The 24,578-nt window shown below is 37.8% G+C and overlaps 1 protein-coding gene across 2 annotated transcripts in view; it reads right to left on the bottom strand.

Moving 5' to 3' along the window:
- slc15a2 (solute carrier family 15 member 2) overlaps positions 1–24,578 on the bottom strand; it is a 48,858-nt gene that overhangs the window by 21,186 nt on the left and 3,094 nt on the right. Inside the window, exons 2-7 of one of the 2 annotated variants that reach the window (XM_057851752.1) lie at positions 17,945–18,032; positions 12,328–12,469; positions 2,773–2,865; positions 2,591–2,690; positions 1,616–1,706; positions 1,461–1,538 (exon numbers count right to left, since the gene is read on the bottom strand). In XM_057851752.1, the coding sequence (XP_057707735.1) occupies positions 1,461–1,538; positions 1,616–1,706; positions 2,591–2,690; positions 2,773–2,865; positions 12,328–12,469; positions 17,945–18,032 (592 nt within the window). Of the gene's footprint in view, positions 1–1,460; positions 1,539–1,615; positions 1,707–2,590; positions 2,691–2,772; positions 2,866–11,045; positions 11,184–12,327; positions 12,470–17,944; positions 18,033–24,578 lie in introns of those variants that run through there. The other variant, XM_057851753.1, reaches the window with a different exon arrangement.

Below are 24,578 nucleotides of genomic sequence, written 5' to 3' on the forward strand. Positions count from 1 at the left end.
CTGTATATGTTATACAGTAAAGGCGAGTGGACACAGGCGCGCCGTTTATTGCCATAAGCTTCTCCTTCACAACAAACATAAGTATCCTTTAATATAATAATATAATAATAATATTACTATCTCTCCAAAAAAAAAAAAAAAAAAATGTTCTCCAAAAAATAAAGCACTTCAGTCTATAGTAATGAGGCCCTATTCTGACACACAGTTAAACAACAATGCTAAATAAACTGGCATTCCATATCAATTTAGCTATGCAAAATACACGTAAAACTTTTCACTCTATTTTTATTATTGTTAGTTTTATTCTTCTTATTATTATATTAACTCTACTTTTGATTGAAAATTTTACAAATATTATTAAAACGAAAACATGAAGAGGGGTTTTAATATAAAATACTATAACTTGTAACTATAACATTTATCGTTTAAGAACTACAAGTCTTTCTATCCGTGGATCACTTTAACAGAAAGAATGTTAATAATGCCATTTGTGGATTTATTGTTACAATAAACAAATACAGTACTGATGTACAGTATGTTGTATGTATATATCCGTCATGTGTCTTATCTTTCCATTCCAACAATAATTTACATAAAATATGGCATATTTTAGAGATGGTTTGAATTGCGATTAATTGCGATTAATTACGATTAATTAATTTTTAAGCTGTAACTAACTCGATTAAAAATTTTAATCGTTTGATAGCCCTAATATATATTTAAAAAAGGCATGGCCGATATTTTTTTTGCCGATTCCGATACTTTGAAAATGACGTGATCGGACCCGATCTGCTCTCATGCTCTCACCTCGAGTTAGGGTTTAGGGTTTTTCAAAAAAATTCTTTTTTTAAAAAAAAATGCCCTACAGTTCAAAATTTTTCTTCCCCCAATTGAGATTTTAAGCTTTCCAATGATGTATCATTTATACATATAGGACAATTTTGAAATTTGGCGAAATAAATCAAATAAATACCTGAGTGTTTCCTGCCATATATGTGCTCTCTAATTTATAATTTCTAATTTATATCATAAATGATACATTAGGCATTACATGCAGTTCTCATGGTAAAACAAATATGTCTAACTAAAGGGAGATTGAACACAATAAGGTTTTAAACTATTTTTTTTACTGCAATGAGGTCCAGAAATGCTCGTCTCAATTGTGATACATTTGGCAGTATAGTTTGTGTGCACTTTGGACTTATTTTTGCTAATTTACCTATGTTAGGCTACTTATTTCCTTATAATATCAAAAGTAAATGTTTGTGTTATCATCACAATACAGTATATTCCATTTCACTGAGCATAATGTAAATCATTTGTACTTATTTTAGGAGGTTTAAACCCCCCCAAAGATATTGGCTTCGTGGCGACCATTTTGTCAGGGAGTTCCGACAAGAAATCCTAGCCACTTTCACCCCGAGTAAAATCATATTTTGATGGAAATGGGAACTGCTCACCTAACGCCAACGTCATGAGAGCAGCAGGTACGCCGAAGGCCAAAGCGTAGCAGTCGCCACCAAAACACTGCACGTCCTCTGCGGGGTGGAAATTAGGTGAGTGGTTATTAACTCTCGTAGGGGCCGTGATTAGAGGGAACCGAAAAAAGGGGAACCTCTTAGGATGGGTGTGATGATAGTGGACAGGAGGCTGCCGCCGTTGATGGCCATGTAGAAGATGGAGAAGAATTTCATCCTCTCGTTCGCCTCAAAAGCAGAATGAAAAAATGTAATTGGAACATTAAAAAATATTTTAAGGTATCATAAGCACTTTTTTTTTTTTTAATTAGATGAAATTACAATTTTAAAAAAAGCTAAATCTTAACATAAAATTTAATTTTAAATGTTTTCTAATTACTTATTGAATGTTTACCCAATTTTAATTTCATTGTAATATTTTTGTCATATTCTAATCATTACATTAATGTATCGTTAATTGCTGCAATCTAGTGTCATAGTGTCAATGTTGTTAATGTTTAATTCAAATTAATTATATTTTTTATTTTACTTCGATTTGCTATTCGATTTTTGATTAGCTTTTTGATCAAATGTTTGACTTACATAAAAAATATATTTTTTGACACAAATTGGAACATAAATTGCATTTAATATCCTTTATTACTGTAAATTATTCATTCATTCATTCATTTTCCATGCCGCTTATTCCTCACGAGGGTCGCGGAGGTGCTGGAGCCTATCCCAGCTAACAACGGGCAGTAGGAAGGGGACACCCTGAACTGGTTGCCAGCCAATCGCAGGGCACAAGGAGACACACAACCATTCACGCACACACTCATACCTACGGACAATTTAGAGTGTTCAATCAGCCTACCTAATTTAGTTTCAATCCTTTTGAATCGTTTATTTACAAGTATTTATATTAAATTGTAGTGTTTGGTTCAATGTTTTATTACTGTACTGTAATTTTTATTGTTAGCTTTTTTTTGTTCAATTTATTATTATAGATTTTCCAAAAATAACCTTGACGCGTCCTTTTAGTTAGCTTTTTTGCAATTGAAACTCCCCTTGAGAAATTCTAATTAGCCGAACATCAAAACATCAATCACTGTCTGTCCAATTTGTCCACTCACATGCCGTTCCTGGAACTGGTCGCCCCCAAAGGCGGCCACGCACGGCTTGATTCCACCCGTTCCGAAGGCGATCAAAATCAGACCCGTCATGGACAGGCCGCTGGAACACACCCACCCATAACCGGACAGTCAAACAATAGCAATCAGCCTGACTGATCCAATTGGTCGTTTGATGTCAGTACATGTGCACGGTGTTGCTTCCAACCGTAGGAATGGCGCCCACCGACTTGATCACATGACCCAGCACGTAGACAATTGACAGGTAGATGATGGTCCTGCAATAGAAGTCAGATTTATGTTTTAGTGCCATTGACGGCAATAAAAGTTGAGTCGGGAAACAGCAGGGGTCAAAGGTGACACAGGGAGCTCTAGGAAAGGTAAGGAGGAGCAAAGGCTCAACCATTTACAAGGCAAGTGACTATTTTTGGTACCTTAAAAAACTTACCGTATTTTTCGGACTATAAGTCTCAGTTTTTTTCATGGCTTGGCTGGGGGTGCGACTTATACTCAGGAGCAGGGGTCGCGTTAACCGAATATTTTCCGTCGTTGACCGGTTTTTTAAAACGGTGACGGAAAAAACTGAAGTCCATTCGTCATTTTGACAGGTTGCAATTCACACCCCAGACCACAGGGTGGCGAGTGAGCATATTAATTAGCTATTGTCTCTCTTGATGCATGACGTCGTTGGCCTTACTCAGAAAAATGTCAAGGCAACTGAGTGTTTGGCTGGCACGGTCAGACTGTTTTCCCTGTATTTTTCGAACACTGAGAGAAAAGTCTGGGACACAGCCTCTTGAGTAGGTACAAAATCAATTGACAAATCAGATTTGTTTATTTGCGTGACGTGTTCTTCACGAGCAACGTCACTCTTGCGCGCCGAAAGTCGTCTCTACAACAACACGGATGGCGGGAGAGCCAAGAATATGTTCCAATCCGCGGTAAATTCAGTTTTAAATGAGCTAAAACACATCGACACGAGATATTGACAACAGTCTGTCTCGCGCTAGCCATGTTGAATAAACTCCGTTCTCCTCGTATGTTTACTTCCGCGCGCAAGTCCCTCGTCCTGCCCTCGTCGCTTTGCTAACGGCACGTCTGCCCGTCACTAACTGGTGCACTCCGCTGTCTGTCTGCCTCTTGTTAAGCTTGTTCGGACAGATTATTAATTAAAAATGAATGAAAACTAAATACTATTGAATATGTCATTATTATCATTTTAAAAATGTAAGTGACGGGTAAAAATAGATTATGACCGGATTTTTATGACACTGTCAGTCAAAATGACAGACAACGAAAAAGTCTAGCGCAACCTCTGCTCAGAGCAACTTATGTGTGAAATTATTAACACATTATTATATCATTTCACATGTTATTTTGGTGTTTTGGAGTGACACTGATGGTTTGGTAAACTTGTTAGCATGTTCTTTATGCTATAGTAATCTGAATAACCATTACTAGCTATGTTACGTTAACATACCGGCCACGTTCGCATTTCGTTGTCCATGCTAGAGGTGTGCATCGGCACTGCCCTCACGATTCGGTTCGATTACGATTCGGAGGGCCACGATTCGATTCGATTCGATTCGATCTGATTTGATTCAGAGGGACACGATTCGGTTCGATTCGATTCAGAGGGTCACGATTCGATTCGGATCGATTCGGCAATGCATCGCGATGCATTAAAGCCTGGGATGCATTAAAATTCTAAAGCAAAGCATATTTTTCGTGAATCATGAGGCAAAACAAGCGGTGAGACATTAAACAAATTTTTATTGGCTCTTGTGTCACTCCTGGTTGAAGTCAAATGAAAATAGTAAATGAAAATGAATAATGAAAATAGTATACTTTCAGCTATATATATATATATTTTTAAATTTTTTAAAGATCACAGCATTTAATTTTGTGCTTTGAATGAGACCAGGGCTTTCTCTTTTTTTTTTACACACAGTAGCAGCCTTTCACACAGTGCAAAGAACTCCTGTGCAAAATCAGTAAATGGTAAATGGTGTTACACTTATATAGCGCTTTTCCACCTTTAATAACAGTCACTGTATTTTAGTCACAACGACCCATCAATAAAAATATTCAAGTAAATATTAAAAAAACAACAAAGAAAATATTGTAGTGCAGCAGCATCTTTATCGCAATATCAATCCAGGGAATGGATTGATGTTTGAATGCAAAGTAGCTCCCTCTACAGTAGAGCCTAGATCTTGAGCCCGGACCCGAACTGAACCAAAATGTCAATCATTTACGTTCGGGTCGGGTCGGGCCAGACTTCTCTCTCGCTAACTTTTTTTTAATAAATATATGTTTGAATACTAAAACGATGTATGGATGTTAAACTAAGGAATACTTGTTATAAAATAAATAAATTGGATAAAACAGAGAAGGCGCTTTTGTAATCACAAACATGAGCCAGTGCATTGTTTGCGCACATGAACGCCGTTGCCCCGCCCTCCTTTTAATTTTCCCCACCTGCTCTTGCCACTCTCCGCGAGTCTGCAACGCTGCATCCTGGTATTTCCTTTTTGAATTTCGATATAGAGTCGCAAGAGGTGAAAAGCAAACTAAAGACGGTGGGATTGAAAAGGCAAGAATCCACGAGTGGTGTGTGGAAAGGATTTCAATTGATAGTGGAAGATGCTTCAAAAAACTGTCGGCCTTGCCGAATGCAACAAATGTGGCGCTTTGCTCTCGTACGAGAGCAGAAAGACTGGCACATTGATGCTGAGCAGGCATTTTAAAAACTACTGGCCTAAAATATATTAATCAAACATTGTTATTATCATTTGTTTCGAGGGCTGCACCTCTTCGTGCTAAGCAGGACATCGTGGAGTTCGTGGTGTTCCTTAAAACGTCATTATTTATTTTGTTTCAGTGCTCCTTAAGGCAGGTTGTTCTTTTGTGTGTTCTGATGCGAGTAATTAAAATAAAGTATTTTAGTTTATTTTTGAATATGCTGCTGTTCCTCTCCCTGTCAGAGAGGCAAGTACAGTGTGCAAAATATCCCAGACAGAAATATATTTAACAAACCTTTCCAGCGTTATTTCGTTGTGTAAATGCATTTATAATGATCATAAAAATATGTAGACTATTTAAACATTAAGAAAACTTGCGTTTTTTTCTGCCAACTCAAAGAAATTAAAATAAATATCTATTGCGTTTTGCCTAGGAAATGGCGCATGAACTATCCACCTTATAGAACGGACACACAAATATAAAAGATATAAATGTTTATTGAATATGCATCTTATAATCTTGTTTAACTGGGAGATTTTGTTACAAAAGACAGGCTTTAATTTGTTATCATTATGCACATAGGCATAGTCACAAATGTGATCACACAAAACGCAACCATGCATCGCATCCGGCATTTCCTCCTCCGCCTGAGTTCCCACAAATAAAACGGGCTCGGGCCTATAAATAAAACGTACATTTTTTGGGGGGGGGGGGGTCGGACTCGGGCCTACACATAAAACGTAAAATTTCTGGCTTTTTTCGGGCTCGGGCATACAAATAAAAAATAAAATTTCGTTTTTTTCCGCTCGGAGCTGCAAGTTGAGTTAATTGCTCAGACCAGGTCGGGCTTTAATACACGCGGGCTGGTCGGGTCGGGCTGGATTTTTTAGGCCCGAACTAGGCTCTACTCTTCAGGTAAACATGAGAATAATATTACAAATGGGGAAACCAAATCCGTTGCATCACCGGAATTGCGCAGGGAAGATTTTTGAACGTACTTATACATTTTAAAATGCACTGAATCTATTCGGCTTATTGCCCGCATTGAATCGAATCGTCCATGCCCCGCATCGGGATGCATCGCCGCATCGATTATTGTTGACACCACTAGTTCATGCAGCATGTAACATTATCATACTGTACACTTATTCAGCATGTTGTTCTCAATTGTATTTTTATTTTAAATTGCCTTTCAAGATGACATGTCTGTTCTATGTGTTGGATTTTATCTTGTAAATTTCCCTCAAAAATGCGACTTATACTCTGGTGCAACTTATATATGTTTTTTTCCTCTTCGTTGGGCATTTTATGGCTGGTGCGACTTATACTCAGGTGCGACTTAGAATCCGAAAAATACGATAACTAATATAATTACCATTACTAGGACACTCATTTAACTCATTAGCTGCCAGGGGTGGACTGGTAATCTGTAGCTTCTGGAGGATCATAGAACGGCTGGTGTTCTGGACGGCCGGCGGCCGCCATACATGCATCACTGTTTTTATCCCCCTTATCCTCTATGATTATCTACCGGAGTATAACGAAGAAAGCACAGAGTAGCCTACTTTGGTAAAGCCTTACTCCTTGTGGAAGCAAAATAGCGACGAGAATGGATAAACAATATGGATGGTGGTGGCAAAAAATGAAGAGAAGGGTGGCGCGGAGAAGGCTAGAGAGAAAAAAACTGAAGAAACTCAAGAGTGAAGCATCGAAATGTCACGAGTTGACACACATGTTCTGGCTGCAACGGCCACGCCGGCTAGCAACAGCTCAGCCCAGAGCGATGGTGAGAGTGGGAGCGACAGCCGCTCTCACGTGCAGCCGGTGCAGGGAGAGGGTAATGATGAGCTGGCGGAAGTTCCCCAGACAAGCGAAGGGCAAGTAAATAGGGATAAGCAGAGGTTACTTGCTAGGTATATTGGCAATTGTTATCCACCAGGTAGCTACATTTTAAATGAAATAAATGGCAATTAAAGGGTTAGTGCCAGCTCGTCCATGTCCCCGTTTGCAACCATGTCAAGTTACAGTATGCTAGTCCTGCTATCCCTCTCCTGAGAAAAAATATTTTAGCTGTAAACAACGTATGCACACACAGCAGCAATATTAATTCAGAAGAAGTAGTCTCCTGCCTTTTTCTGGTTCTACATAGAGATCCTGAGAGTGTTCTGTTCATTTCTCAGTGAGTATTCAAGTTAAAATGTATAATTACAGCCTCATTTAATTGTGATTTATCATAAATCATACCATGTTTTCTTTGTGCTTTAGGCAGTCTCCTGCCTTTTCTGGTTCTAAAATGAGACCTGGACTGTGCTGTTAATTTCTCAGTGAGTATTCAAGTTAAAATGTATAGTAATACAATGTGTAGTGCTTCATAGCCGCTTCATTTTTCTCTAAAAGTGCACGAAATTGATGCATTTTACAATCAAATGTGAAAAAAAAAAAAAAATTCTCCCGGGGGGGCATGTCCCCAGACCCCCCTAAAGGGTCACTAATGATTATTTATAATTGTAATTTCTAGAGGTGTAACGGTACACAAAAATCTCGGTTCGGTACGTACCTCGATTCATTTTCAGTACAGTAAGAAAAAAAAATGCAAAATATAAATGTGGTATTTATTTATTACACACTTTTGTGCTTTCAACAATAGGAACATTAGCCTATACAAAAGTAGAATTCTTCTCAAAAAGTAGCGGGTATTTAAAGATAATAGTCCAACTTCAACGTCAGCTTTCTTTCTGAAAGAAGAAAAAAGAAGTCTTGTGCTAAAGAGAAAAGCAATCCTAGTGACAAAGATTTTAACATGTATTTTACAAATGAAATGCCTCAATAAATCTTTTTTTTTTTCTTATGAACGGTTTTCAAATGCTTTATTGGTGGATTTTCTCAAGTTAAAGTGCCACACAGAAATTACGGTAATAAATTTAATTGTGTAAGCAGGTTCTGTGTCTTATTCTTATTATTTAAGATCTGATGGACTCAATTCGTGGGTTACCATTGCATATTAGTTTGAAAATTGACCGGATCCACAGTATTTTTACACGAGTGACTTACGGTCTGCCCGATCCTAGCTAGTAGTATTGACGCAGGAGGGCCGCATCTCGCGTCAAATAATAAACTCTGCCGTTCTTTACGCGTGTGCCGCATTGAGCCGCTTCTGTGACGCGTCTAACACGTGGCTGCAGTGCGACTGGTGTGCATTGGCTGATTGACTTTAACGCCCGCGTTTCACTGCGTTCTCACGGCGGCCACGTTGTCGCGCCGTTGATGTTTCTGGGTTATATACTGTCCTACCGTGTTGGTCCTCATTACAGTAGAGAAGACGGAGTATATATAATCTACACAAAGAAACTGTAACCCGATCGACTCACAGCCTCGAAAAGTAAGAGTTACATTACGTCAGAAACTCGTTCGGTACGCCTCCGTTCCGAACTGAGCACCCCGTACCGAACGGTTCATTACAAATACATGTACCGTTACACCCTTAGTAATTTCCTTATTGTCTTTGTGCGGTTTAAACCGCATGGAAGACGGTCTTACAATCTTACTTGATTTTTTTCATACTGTTCTTGTTCACCAACTAAAATTGGTACTCTTCCGTTATTCGTGCATAGATTGCAATTAAATATTGTATGTACATTCTCGATGTTTACGCGTCAATCCTTGAAGCCCTATTTCTGTATTTTTTTTCTCTCAGGCTGAATATTTACATTATTTAACTGCGGATTTATTGTAGGTTCTGAGTTAACAGTAGAGGGAGCCACGTGGTTGTAGGGATACACCCTGAATTGGTTACCAGCCAAATGCAATGCACAACGAGGGCACTTTGAGACAATTTGAAGTGGTCAGTCAGCCTAGCATGTATGTTGCATGTAGCATGTTTTTGGGATGTGGAAGGAAACCAGAGTAGCTGGAGAAATCCCACCCTGGTTTGATCCGATTGAACCCTTGATCTTAGAACCGTGAGGAGAATGTGCTAACAACTCAACTGTGCAGCACCATTTTTAACTTGTTTTTTTTTTTTATCTAGGTTTTTTTTTCATCTTATGTAAATGGCTATTTATTTGTGGTATTAATATGACGGACTGATAGTTGAGAAACAGAGAAAGGGGGCGGGTTTTAATAAGTAAATGCTTCATCCTGGGGCATACTGAGTAAATTCTGTTATTATTATTATTGTATTGACTATTGTTGTTATCGTAAAGGGAACCTTAGATAAAAAGACATGTACAGTAGTTCTTAAAAGATAATAATTTTATATTAAAACTCCTCTTAATGTTTTCGTTTTAGTAAAATTTGTGAAATTTTAAATAAAAAAATTAACTAGTAAATCGCCATTGTTGTTGATGTCGCAGGGCGGTGACGTCGCATGGGCACGCTGCTGCACTTCCACAGTTTCACTCTTTAACTATGTAAGTTAGTGATTGAAATACGCCACAAGGTGTCAATGGCGAGTTTTAAATCAATTAGATATCAAGCCAATGAGTGGGTTTTGTCCCTTGACTGACGCCGTAGTTTTCCTTCTATTCCCCAGTACGGGTCCATTGTGCCTTATGTTCAATTGTATGTTGAGAAGCTAAGACACCTGATAATGGCTCCCAGTGTCATAGTTTGTATATTGTGACACAGCAATCAAATTAAGTTTAATATATTTATCCGTTTTCCGTGTCACTTATTCACTGGGAAGCAAGCTTTGGGAGCAACAACTGATAAGTCTGATAAATCTGAGAACACCGGCAGAATGATCAACAATCTGGACATCTGCTTTTATGTACGCCACGGAGCCCCTTATACGTCTCGATAGAAGCAAACTGCGTCAACGTTTTCATGTGGGTTTAAATCGGAAGGGCAGAACCGATGACATATTTATGTAGTTAATGAGTGACACTGTGGAAGCCCGGCAGCGTACACATGTCACCGTCCTGCGACATCAACAACAATGATGACTTGCTAGTTGAAATAATTTTACAAATTTTATTAAAATGAAAACATTAAGAGGGGGTTTAATATAAAATTATGATAACTCGTACTAACATTTATCTTTTAAGAACTACATGTCTTTCTATCCGTGATACCCTTTAAGTGTCTCATTTAGAGCTGTCCCGACTAGTCGACAGTCGACGTCATCGATGACGTAAATCCGTCGACGAGCACAACATCCCGTCGACGGTTAATGAAGGGTTAAAAAAATATATGTGTGGAAAGTTCAGAATGTCAGACGCTCTGTATGCAAACGGGGAAAGCGGCACAAAGCCAAAAAAGCGCACCAGAGTGTCCAAAACATTGACTTATTTCAAAGAAACAAAGGAGGGTACACTCTTGTGTCCTGTCTCTTCAATGCCAAGCTTGGCTGCACGTCGGCCGTGAATAAACACCTAAAGCGCCGTCACCCAGTTTGTAAGTCCATCTAACTAACTAACGACATGTTTTATTGAAGTTGCTAAGCCTGTCACGATATGCAATGAGTCCATTTATCGCACGGCAAATAAAAATGGGGGCGGTAATTTTCACGGCTGCCTTCTATCGCTGCGCACGTGGGTGCGTCCATACATTGGTGCGTGCGTGCTGATGGCATATGAGACTCCAGTTCCTTTCTCTTATCAACACGCTGTAGAATTAACGATCAGACATACATAATAAGAAAACACATCTATATTAAACACTGTAACGTTAGCACTGCTACACGGAGGTGAATGGGGGGAAAAAGGCAACTTACTTGCTATAAAACACTGGCAATCGTCTCATGAAAGCAAACTTGCGGTTAAAAGGTGACACTTCAAACATGAAAAATCACTGGTTAGCAGCATTTGCAAACGAAAAAAAATGACCAAAAAAAATCTATTACTGACACTACATCTACATGCAATGACAAAAAGTGCTTTTTTTGCAGAGTGTAAAGCTGAAGTTAGCGGTTTAGCGAACGTACTTCCGGTGAACATTTCAAAATAAAAGCACGTCATGTTCGTCATATAAATAGCGATTTCTGGAGTTAATCCCACATACTTCAGAATTCAGATTCTACACTAAGAATACCTTTAAAATGACACCCTTTATGAAAAATCTGATTGGCAATGAATAATTATTATAATTATTATAATACTATTATATATAGCACTATACTATAATATTAATGCTAGGTGTTTTTTTTAAGAATTGTTTTGAATCCTGTTGGAAAGTCAAGTGTTCTGAATCTGTTTACATTCAATTCTTTTGCACTGGTTAATTCTATCAGCATTTGAACTCATTGTTTATTTGTGATTTATTGTTATTTATGTATTTATTTGTACTTTAATAAATAATTTAAGTGTTCCGATAAGTTTTTGGGAATTGATAAGCGTCAACAAAAATTTCATTGCTAAATTAGTAAAAAATAAATAGATAAAATAAATTAATTATTAGATTAGTCAGCTAATCATAAAAATAGTCGGCTGACTAATCGGGAGAAAATTAGTCGTTTGGGACAGCCCTAGTCTCATTGTTTTTTTGTGATTTTTTTAAATAGCTTTTTGTTTGTTTTTTTATTTTTCGTATTTTTTTCTTCTTGCATATGTCCAAAAAAAAAAGAGTACATTTAAAAATTAAGCGTTACTAAATAATAAAAATAAGTAAATAAATTAGATAATCAAATGAATAAAAAACAAACGTTTTAAAATTTCATAGTATTAAAATGTGTGTATAAAGGATTAAGTCAGCTAAGAGGGCACAAAGGAGGGATAAGGGGGTAAGGGACAAACATAAATGACATGGGGACAAATGGAATGTAAAGGGGGACAGCATAGGGTTCCAAACATTGGATAAAGGATGGACAAATAAGAAACGGGTTAATTAAAAGGGAGATGGTAAAAGTTAGACTGGCGGAATTAATAGATAAAGGTTGTTAAAAGTGGAAAAAAAGGCACCTAAGGAGTATAAGGGGAGGTTCACAGCAACAGGGTGAGTGTTAAAAGGGTAACAAATGGAACAACAAAGGGCATGAAATGGATTGAGAAAGAACTGACTTGAACTTCCCCAGCCAGGAGTCGGCGATGATGGCCCCCAGGACGGGCGTGAAATAGCAAAGGCTGGTAAAAGCATGGTACACGGCCGTGGAAAGGTCGTGGTCCCAATCCAGGTATGTCAAAAAGTACAACGTCAGCACCGCTGATGCACCAAAGACAAAAAACAAGGATCGTCAGCAACATCCATGTTACGTTGACAGAACGCCGATATTTGACGAATTCATTTGCAAGAATCGATTAACGCCAGTATTGAGAAAATATGACCCGATGCTTGTAATTTACTCTTTGCATGAAGTTGTTTAAGCGCCAAAATCTATTTTTTTGCTAAACCAGTTCTGGCCCAAAACTGGTTGCTAATCCGGCAAGTGACTCCCTACTGAGTTTGGGCCATTGTTCAAAAAGACTTAGGGGCGGATCCGTTTTACGAAATTGGGCTGAAATTTGCAGTTCATCTGGCCCATGTCCGCTCCAGTTAATTATTTTTTTTCTATCTGGGTGGCGTTGTCCTTGTAGATGCTACAATATGTGCTCATCTGTCTGTATTCATTCCAAATTATTGGAAACCTTTATTTATTTTTGGACTAAAACTTTTAAATCTCACAGACGAAAACATTTTGAGTAATTGTCGACTAAAAGTAAACAAAATTTGAGATTTCGTCGACTAAATCTAGAGGAAGACGAACACATTTTGAAACGACTAAAATGTGTCTAAGACTAATAAGTATTTTTGTTCAAAAGACGAAAAACAACACTGATCAATGTTTTGCGTTTTGATCATTTTGACTCAATTGTGCTTTACCGATTAATAAACTTATTCCGATCGATTAATTAATACACCTCTAAGCGCTACCTGAGATGTTTTGGGCCTGAAGACTTTTCCAAAAAAATCCGCGAATCCTGTTTGCGAAACAATCGCGGCGTTCCGGGATGGTGCCGATGAGCAAGCATTTCGGAAGTTTGCGGTGTAAGTCAGCATTCATTCCAGACACAATTTGCATTTGGCTGTATAATTATTAAATGAGCTGTTTTATTTAGCTAGTTCAACAATCCTGTTTGTCATCACGGGTGCAAAATCTCCCTGAAGGCTGGATAGGCAAATTATCTTCATCTTTAGTTTAGAATTTTTATCAGCTGAGTTTGGAACCAGTTGAGCGTGCGTTTCACGGAGCAAAATAATAATAATAAAAAAAACTATGTCATTTGGAGCTAACATGTTATTGTTAACTCATTTGTTGGACGTCTATCATTGTCAGTAGCACTGACAGAGTTACAGAGGGGCAAATAAGTATTTAGTCAACCACCAAATGTGCAAGTTCTCCTACTTGATAAGATTAGAGAGGCCTGTAATTGTCAACATGGGTAAACCTCAACCATTAGAGACAGAATTTGGAGAAAAAAAACAACAGAAAATCGCATTGTTTGATTTTTAAAGAATTTATTTCCAAATTAGAGAGCAAAATAAGTATTTGGTCTCCTACAAATAGAGATGTCCCGATCCGATATTTGGATCGGATCGAACGCCGATATGGGCAAAAAAATTCGCATCGGTATCGGATCGGCCAACACACGATCCAGACTTCCGATCCAGTTTTTTTGAAGGTCCGGTCCGCCACAATAAAGTCAAGCGTGGTGGTAAAGCTGTAAGAAGTTTTAATTAGGGCTGTCAAACGATTAAAATTTTTAATCGAGTTAATTACAGCTTAAAAATTAATTAATCGCAATTAATCGCAATTCAAACCATCTATAAAATATGCCATATTTTTCTGTAAATTATATATATATTCTGTAAAATAATTTGTTGGAATGGAAAGATAAGACACAAGATGGATATATACATTCAACATACGGTACATAAGGACTGTAGTAGGCATTTCACTCTACTGTCATTTAAATCTGTCTATGCTGTCCTCACTCCGAAGCGTCTACTTTTTCCAAAGCTAGACAGCTAGTGAACGACGCCTTAATATTCAGACTTCTTCCTTTTTCATCTGATTTATTAATAAAATGGCCTCAAACCACTGTCCTCTTTAGACCGTAGTGAAACTACAAAAAAAAAAGTACACAAGCATTGCATTAGCAACAACGTTAGCTTAGCACGCTATACAGGTTCTCTAAACATAAACAAAAAACGTCTCATACAAAAAATATAACATTTCGCTTACTAACATAATATGTACATTCTTTACAACAACCATACTTACGGACAAATCTTGTCCAAGGATCATATAAGCACAACATTATCAGCCCAAGACGTCGTGCAGCCATAATGAACTGGAAAGAAAACAATAAACCATGTCGCAAAGCGACCACAAGAGTTCGCTGTTAGACAGCACAAAAAAACCTTGCTGTAAAACTTACCAAAAGGCAGAATACTGTCTGAGCGGCATATGTGCGTTAATTGCGTCAAATATTTTAACGTGATTAATTTAAAAAATTAATTACCGCGCGTTAACGCGATAATTTTGACAGCCCTAGTTTTAATACAACCAACCTAATCAAGCATTTAGCGAAATACCACCACAAACAATATAAGGAGTATGTTAAGAAAACCGAAGACAAAAAGAAAGGTCCTACGCAACTAACACTGGCAGAAACTTTTGCTATGCGTGACAAACTGGCACTGGACAGCCCAGGGAATAACAAGAGTCATTGCCGAAGAATTCATTCTGGATGACGCGCCATTATCTCTCGTGAGTAAAGACGCACCATCCAACACTTAGAACCACGGTACAACATGCCCAGCCGTCATTACATCCTTGGGCGATTCGGCCGTGGAAGATTCGAGAACGATTCACAAACATCCAAATTCCGATTATTAAAATATGTCAAGTAAAGCGGAACTAATACACAGCGCGGTCTTCGGGACGCAATGAGAAATGAGAGTAAACATCATGCTTGTCATAGACCCGGGTAATGCCAATGCTCAACTCACGGCTTTAGCTCAACTCATGCCGCTGGATAAAAAACACAAGAATACCTGACCGCTGCTGACAGCCGTTACAAACTACGTCAACGTCATTTTACTGGAGATAATAGATATCATATGTATATAGAAATAGATGCAAAACGACAGACTCGACTGCGTTAGCAACATTGAAAACTAGATGCGTTGGTAAACATCCGCCATCTTAAAGCAGAAGACTTCCCTAGTAGGCTGTTGTGAACCTTCCAAGCGAACCTAATTCATTTTTTATCTAAAATACTCCTAAATCGGCAAAATCTTGACTTGAATCTATCTTCAAAACAGTTTTAAAACATTCACATGTCGAAGGTAGACAGAAGGGAAATAACGGGAGCAATTTTAACAACTTAACAGTTGATTCGCAAAATTAAATGAACTGAATGTAGTTTAAAGCTGCTGATACAGAATGGAGACTTGAGTATTTTATTTACTGTTTTAAAATGTTAACTTGATACTGAATAGTCGTTTATTTAAACCTGGGAGGCTTTTTATACAATTATTGTAACTAATGCACGAAACATTAAAAGCATCTAATGGGGGGGGGGGATTTTCCACTGAGGTTGTTTGTGTGTTTTGCTTTTTTTAAGACAGTTTACAATATTATTTGCACGTTTTACTGACTGACTATGCCATTTCTGTTTGTTATTTATAATGTTTTGTGTTTGTCACTGAATAAACAGGTCAGTTTCTTGTTACCAACCGTTGTGTGTTATTCAAACTCACCTAATTCAGCTGGCTAGTTGTTATCAAGAGTACTAAAACCCTTTTCAAAATGAGTCTGACAACTAAGTAAGGAGGCTAAATAACTTTAAACTTTAATACATGCTCAGATATCAGGCCGGTATCGGTATCGGCCAGTATCGGTATCGGATCGGAAGTGCAAAACAATATCGGTATCGGATCGGAAGTGCAAAAACCTGGATCGGGACATCCCTACCTACAAACAAGCAAGATTTCTGGCTGTCAAAGCGGTCTAACTTCTTCTAACGAGGTCTAACGAGGCTCCACTCATTACCTGTATTATTGGCACCTGTTTTAACTCATTATCGGTATAATAGACACCTGTCCACAACCTCAGTCAGTCACACTCCAAACTCCACTATGTCCAAGACCAAAGAGCTGTCGAAGGACACCAGACACAAAATTGTAGACCTATAGGTAAAACGCTTGGTGTAAAGAAATAAACTGTGGGAGCAATTATTAGAAAATGGAAGACATACAAGACCACTGATCATCTCCCTCGATCTGGGGCTCCATGCAAGATCTCACCCCGTGGTGTCAAAATGATAACAAGAACGGTGAGCAAAAATCCCAGAACCACAGCGGGGGACCTAGTGAATGACCTACAGAGAGCTGGGACCACAGTAACAAAGGCTCCTATCAGTAACACAATCCGCCGCCAGGGACTCAAATCCTGCACTACCAGACGTGTCCCCCTGCTGAAGAAAGTACACGTCCAGGCCCGTCTGCGGTTCGCTAGAGAGCATTTGGATGAACCAGAAGAGGACTGGGAGAATGTGTTATGGTCAGATTAAAACCAAAATAGAACTCTTTGGTAGAAACACAGGTTCTCGTGTTTGGAGGAGAAAGGATATTTAATTGCATCCGAAGAACACCATACCCACTGTGAAGCATGGGGGTGGAAACATCATGCTTTGGGGCTATTTTTCTGCAAAGGGACCAGGACAACTGATCTGTGTAAAGGAAAGAATGAATGGGGCCATGTATCGAGAGATTTTGAGTGGAAATCTCCTTTCGTCAGCAAGGGCATTGAAGATGAGACATGGCTGGGTCTTTCAGCATGACAATAATCCCAAACACACAGCACAGCACACAACACAGGGCAACAAAGGTGTGGCTTCGTAAGAAGCATTTCAAGGTCCTGGAGTGGCCTAGCCAGTCTCCAGATCTCAACCCCAAAGAAAATCTGTGGAGGGAGTTGAAAGTCTGTGTTGCCCAACGACAGCCCCAAAACATCACTGCTCTAGAGGAGATCTGCATGGAGGAATGGGCCCAAATACCAGAAACAGTGTGTGAAAAGCTTGTGAAGAGTTTCAGAAAACCTTTGGCCTTCGTTACTGCCAACAAAGGGTACATAACAAAGTATTGAGATGAACTTTTGGTATTGACCAAATACTTATTTTCCACCATGATTTGCAAATAAATTATTTAAAAATCAAACAATGTGATTTTCTGTTTCTTTTTTCCACATTCTGTCTCTCATGGTTGATGTTTACCCATGTTGACAATTACAGGCCTCTGTAATATTTTCAAGTGGGAGAACTTGCACAATTAGTGGTTGACTAAATACTTATTTGCCCCACTGTAAGTGAAATGACTCAGAGACAGTGTTAAATGAAGTGACTCATTTCAATACTTGTGTGTTTGAGTTGGTAATAATCCAGTTATTTTTGATGCAGATGACACTTTTTTTTACAAAATAAGAGGAATGAATTTCGTGAGAAAGGATGTCGATTCACTAGCATGTGTCGATCATGAGTTGCTTTTTGTCGACACTCCCAAATGGTGATGTTTTGTCAACTTCATGGATTGTCATCTCACTCGTTGTCACGTTGGACAGATCACCGTCAATCCAGTGACTGAATTAAAAACATTTTGGGAAGAATGTGACGTGGTTTTTTTTTTTTGGGTTACCTCGCATGCCATAGTAGGAGAAACGTTCGCAGAACTCGTTGACGACGATGAAGCAGATGCTCAGCGGGTAGTTTGTACCGCAGAGTTTCTGTAAACAACAACAAAAAATTGATGGAGGGAATAATTCGTGTAAACGAATACATTTGTTAAAAAAAAAAATCTCACTTCAGTCTTTCAATGTAGCAATGTTTATCTTTAAAATTATTGCACTCTAAATTTCATGATTTAGGAAAAAATACAAGAAGGTTGTTTTTTTTTGGTTTTTTTAAACTCTAATATGCACTTTTCATCTTGACGACTGGAAAAAAAAATCCCCAAAATGATTTTGTCATATTTTTGTTTAAAGCTTAAATTTTATTCTTTCAATGCAGCACTGTTTTTAATATCTAATGATTTTAATATCTAATGATATGACAATAAAAATCAAAAGGGTTCATTTTTTTCAATGTACTTTTTTACCTTAAAAATGCCTGTTTTTATAGTGATAAATTTATTTTAAAAATAAAATAAATAAAATAAAAATGTATTATTTCAATCGAGCAATATTTTCCATAAAATAATTCAAATTTAATCTCAGGAAATGACTTTAATTAAAACATTTTAAAAAATCACACAAGTTCTTTGTTTGATTTGTTTTTTGTTTTTTTTACCATCATGCACATTTCATCATCATTAAAAATGTCAATATAAATGTTTTCAAAATGACTTTATTTCAAAGCATTTTAGAAATTTGAACGATATCCTCTAAAAAAAAAAAAAAAAAAACTACAGTTATTTTCTTTTTTTTAAAAATACAAGTTATTCAATGTTTTTCTTTAAAATAATTCCATTTAATGACATGAATGAAAGAAAAGAAAAAACAGAGATGTCAACTTAATTCCTTTAAACATTGACTATTTTAAAGCATTTTAGGAATTTAAAAAATAAAAAAATATATTTTTCATTAAAAAAAAAAAACACCTAAACACTTAAATCATATCTTCCTAAATGATATATAATTTTATTCTTTCAAAGTAGCAATGTTTTCTTTTGAAATCATTTCACTTTATTCTCTTTTTTTTTCTTCTTCTTTAATGGGAAGAGGCCCGTGCACTAAGAGGGGCCCCTTGTTGCATCAGCTCGGTGTCCGCAAACCAGTGGTGGAATGCAACGAAGTAAAAATACTTCGTTACTGTACTTAAGTACATTTTTGTGTATCTGTGATTTACTTGAGTACAAATATGAAATGGTACTTTTTACTTTTACTTCATTACATTTTACAGCAGGTATCTGTACTTTTTACTCTTCTTTTTAGAACAACTTTTTCCCGACTACAATGAAGTAGTCATGGGATGACGTCACTGCGCATATCAGTGGTAGTTGTCCCCCCTCTCAGTGGTTGTGGGTTCGATTCTCTGCCCTGATGAACTCGTCTAAGCATCTTTGAGCAAGATACTGAACCCCAGTTTGCTCCTGGTGCTGCGTCAACAGTAGTTGGATGACGATGTAGTGTAAAGCGCTTTGAGGGCCATGAAAGATGGAAAAGCACTATACAAGTATAACACCATTTACAAGCAAGATTAGGCAGGTGAAAAAGATATTGGCCAATAAAAAACATGACACTCTTATACAGTAGGTTGTGATATGCACCTGACAGTTGCCTGCAACCCGCCATTAAGCTAAGTTTTGGAGTTGCGGAGCTTGTTAAGCTTCTGTTTACAGTGCAGTCAATTTTATTGCTTGTTTTTTCCATTCTGGACGGTTTTAAATAAAACTGAGCAGTCAATGAATTTTCTGGTTCTTTCTTTGAAAATTGACTCAGATCTCTGTATCCATGCATATACAGTGATCCCTCGTTTTTCTCGGTTAATGGGGACCAGAACCCACCGCGAATAGTGGAAAAACCGCGAAGTAGGACAACCCCACCCCCACCCAAAAAACTTTTGGGTGTGTGTGTGCAGATTTAGCATTGGAAAGATACATATGACAAGTTTTTTTTCACTTTTTTCCCAATGTATAATTACAAAAAAACAAAACAAAACAAAAACTTTTATGTGTATACATATTTTAGTAAATAGTTTTTAAGCACTTCAAATGTTGTAATTTTTATATGTTTTAAACATGTTACTGTCCCACTGAATTATTTCTAAACAAGAATAAAGTAGAAAAATGCTTGTCCTTATTTAAATGCTTCATTGAGTGAGTCCACTCAAATCCGCTCAAGCTGCTCACTTACATACAATGAGTTGCCACAGCAACTGTTTAACAAGTTAAAAGATGACTGAGGCATGCGGCGCTTTGAAGTTTCGGCTTCCAAGCATCTCTGGCAAGATCAAATCTTAACGTCTGTTAACCATCGTTAACTTTAATAAGCATCTTCAGTGCACTGCGTAACCAACATAAGCGGCAGTAGCGAGAGTGAGAGACTACTTGATTGCTCTATAAACTACTGCATGAATTTATTTATTTTTTTAATTGGGAAAAAAAAACGCAATGGATTGATGGCGCAAAGTTTGAAGCACGAAGTAGCGAGGGATCACTGTTACATTTTTGCATTGGGAGAAACTTTTTACTTGGAAAGTAAAAAAGCAAGTACTTTTGTACTTTTACTTGAGTATTTTTTTCTTAGATACTTGAACTTGTACTAATAATTAATTAAAATTAAAATTTAAAAAAGTAATTCTTTCTCTCGTCGAGAGGGGTGGGGCAACTGGTTATGTTGTCCCGGGCCTTAGGACCATAGAGGCCCCTGAATTACCCTTAATTTATCTGACTTTACATTAAGATGCTTCTTTTTTATTTAAATCATTGTCTGATTAAATATTATGTTCTCCTCGATATATACTTAAAAACTTTAACATATTAAATATTTTAAATATCTATTTTTTTCCCTTTTTTTGCACCCCAGCACTCTCAGTTGTATTGTATTGTAGCCTACATGGGACAATAGATGGAAATTGTTTATATTGTGTCACATAACATTACGGTCAGTTAAATTTAAGTGTCCATCTCAAATTAAATAATTTGAAAATTTACATTGTCATTGCTTGCAAAGCTTTAAAAAGTACTGTGTATGTTGCCGTGACAAGCTGGTGGCAGGGGTGGGGTTGGGGGGGGCTAAAATGGTCTGTTGTCCCCGGGCCCCTGCAAGTCTGTTGACAGCACTGCCTGTACTTGTACTTTTACTTCAGTTAGAAGAAAAAAAGTGAGTACCGGTACTTCACTACCGCAAACACAACTCAAAAGTGGCCTGTGATGCTGATTCACAAAGTTCCATGAATGCCATTCATATATTTATTAGCAATATTATGTAAAAGTTCTTGCAAAACATACTACGTTAATCCAAGGGCGTAGGGTTGGTCCCAACATTGGTAGGGACGATATAACAGCATAACCTGCATGTACACTTTTTGCTGGGGACGGGACATTAATAAGACCAAACAGATTGGGTGAACGGGGGTCAGGGATACATTTCTCACGTATATGAACCTAATTGATTGATAGGCTAAATGATCAATATAAAATAAATCTGTATTGACTTATACTAACGTTCATATGTATTAGTTCAAGTGATACATCGTTCGATTCAAACCTTACCTTAGTTTTCAAAAAACTACTAAAGAAACATTTTGACCACTTCCAGAATAAAAGACTGGATTGTTTTTTATTTTGCAAATTTAAATTGCAATATTTGAACAGAATTTAAATTATATTAACATACACAATAATCTCTTAATTACCAGGGAATGCAAAAAAAACAACAACAACAACAAAAAAAAACAAAAAAAAAAATCGTCTTAAGACCACTCAACATTGTCTAAATAAAGAAATTAAATACAACTGAAAAAAACTCTTAGTTCGGGAATACCAAACAAAAATAAAAATGGAACCTTCGTTCAGGTAAACACTACTGCTTTTGTCCACAGACACAACCAAACTCAACAAAAAAAATGAAAGCTCCTTTGGGCTGCTTTAAGACCACATAAATAAAATAAGAATGAAAATTGGAGAGAAGGGGTTAAACCTCCGTTCACTACATTTCTAACAATTAACGTTAACAGTAGAAAAAATACAGTGCCTTGCAAAAGTATTCGGCCCCCTTGAATCTTGCAACCTTTCGCCACATTTCAGGCTTCAAACATAAAGATATGAAATTTAATTTTTTTGTCAAGAATCAACAACAAGTGGGACACAATCGTGAAGTGGAACAACATTTATTGGATAATTTAAACTTTTTTAACAAATAAAAAACTGAAAAGTGGGGCGTGCAATATTATTCGGCCCCTTGACTTTCAGTGCAGCAAACTCACTCCAGAAGTTCAGTGAGAATCTCTGAATGATCCAATGTTGTCCTAAATGACCGATGATGATAAATAGAATCCACCTGTGTGTAATCAAGTCTCCATATAAATGCACCTGCTCTGTGATAGTCTCAGGGTTCTGTTTAAAGTGCAGAGAGCATTATGAAAACCAAGGAACACACCAGGCAGGTCCGAGATACTGTTGTGGAGAAGTTTAAAGCCGGATTTGGATACAAAAAGATTTCCCAAGCTTTAAACATCTCAAGGAGCACTGTGCAAGCCATCATATTGAAATGGAAGGAGCATCAGACCACTGCAAATCTACCAACACCCGGCCGTCCTTCCAAACTTTCTTCTCAAACAAGGAGAAAACTGATCAGAGATGCAGCCAAGAGGCCCATGATCACTCTGGATGAACTGCAGAGATCTACAGCTGAGGTGGGAGAGTCTGTCCATAGGACAACAATCAGTCGTACACTGCACAAATCTGGCCTTTATGGAAGAGTGGCAAGAAGAAAGCCATTTCTCAAAGATATCCATAAAAAGTCTCGTTTAAAGTTTGCCACAAGCCACCTGGGAGACACACCAAACATGTGGAAGAAGGTGCTCTGGTCAGATGAAACCAAAATTGAACTTTTTGGCCACAATGCAAAACGATATGTTTGACGTAAAAGCAACACAGCTCATCACCCTGAACACACCATCCCCACTGTCAAACATGGTGGTGGCAGCATCATGGTTTGGGCCTGCTTTTCTTCAGCAGGGACAGGGAAGATGGTTAAAATTGACGGGAAGATGGATGCAGCCAAATACAGGAACATTCTGGAAGAAAACCTGTTGGTATCTGCACAAGACCTGAGACTGGGACGGAGATTTATCTTCCAACAGGACAATGATCCAAAACATAAAGCCAAATCTACAATGGAATGGTTCAAAAATAAACATATCCAGGTGTTAGAATGGCCAAGTCAAAGTCCAGACCTGAATCCAATCGAGAATCTGTGGAAAGAGCTGAAGACTGCTGTTCACAAACACTCTCCATCCAACCTCACTGAGCTCGAGCTGTTTTGCAAGGAAGAATGGGCAAGAATGTCAGTCTCTCGATGTGCAAAACTGATAGAAACACACCCCATGAGACCTGCAGCTGTAATTGGAGCAAAAGGTGGCGCTACAAAGTATTAACGCAAGGGGGCCGAATAATATTGCACGCCCCACTTTTCAGTTTTTTATTTGTTAAAAAAGTTTAAATTATCCAATAAATTTTGTTCCACTTCACGATTGTGTCCCACTTGTTGTTGATTCTTGACAAAAAATTAAAATTTTATATCTTTATGTTTGAAGCCTGAAATGTGGTTAAAGGTTGCAAGGTTCAAGGGGGCCGAATACTTTTGCAAGGTACTGTACCGAAGAACACTTCTCTCTAAGCAGCTACTACGCGAGTTTTGCAGGTTAGCAAATTCATACAGTTTAAAGTTATGCCAACTCTGATGTAGGTCGGACTTTTATTCGCAAAATTAGTGTTGTTTTCCCCACCTCCACAACATTGACATATTTTTACACTACCTACAATGGTTGCTGCTACCCTCGTTTTCGAAGGGGGCGGAGGAGGGCATGTTGTCGACATGTTGTATTCTATCTGGGCTGTGAGTGCGTGTGTATGTGTGTGAGGGTCATGTCATCAGCCAATCAAATGAGTGTTTGAGGGAAAAAATGGACTAGCACATTCAGCAAGTGAAAAGAGGTAAATGTCAGCCTGAAAATAATCAAAGTAATTCACTTAATAATAGTCGGCTCAATTCTATCCATACAACATGTGGAAAGAAAAACTCAATTACCTATATAACTGAAGTCATGATATAATGCCAATAAGGTTGCTTTAAAGTTTGTGGGGACAATTTGAGCATCCTGAAAAGTTGCTAGTGGCATGTCCCTACCCTACCTATGCAAATCTACGCCCTTGCGTTAATCATGCTATTAAAAAATCATCTTGAAATCCATTTTTTCCCCTTCTGGTGAGATGGTGTCAAAAGCAGTGTTGGGAGTAACGCCGTTAAAAATAACGCCGTTACGTAACAGCGTTATTTTTTCAGTAACGGGGTAATCTAACTAATTACTTTTTCCGCCGTTACAACGCCGTTACCGTTACTGACGGTCAAAAGCGGTGCGTTACTCACTCTGAATAAATTGAAGGAACAACCAGCCGTGTCGAGTCTAGACTCTGCTCTGTTGATTTGTCATCCAAGACTTGGGGTGCGTTCAGGTTCGAGAATAGCGCACGTACTTCTGACTCCAAGCTGTTTGTCCCTGCTCATTCAATTAGACAATGCTTTCCAAAGTTTGGTAACGTTTCTGTG

The sequence above is a fragment of the Corythoichthys intestinalis genome, chromosome 12 (assembly GCF_030265065.1).
Source record: "Corythoichthys intestinalis isolate RoL2023-P3 chromosome 12, ASM3026506v1, whole genome shotgun sequence".
Lineage (NCBI taxonomy): Eukaryota > Metazoa > Chordata > Actinopteri > Syngnathiformes > Syngnathidae > Corythoichthys > Corythoichthys intestinalis.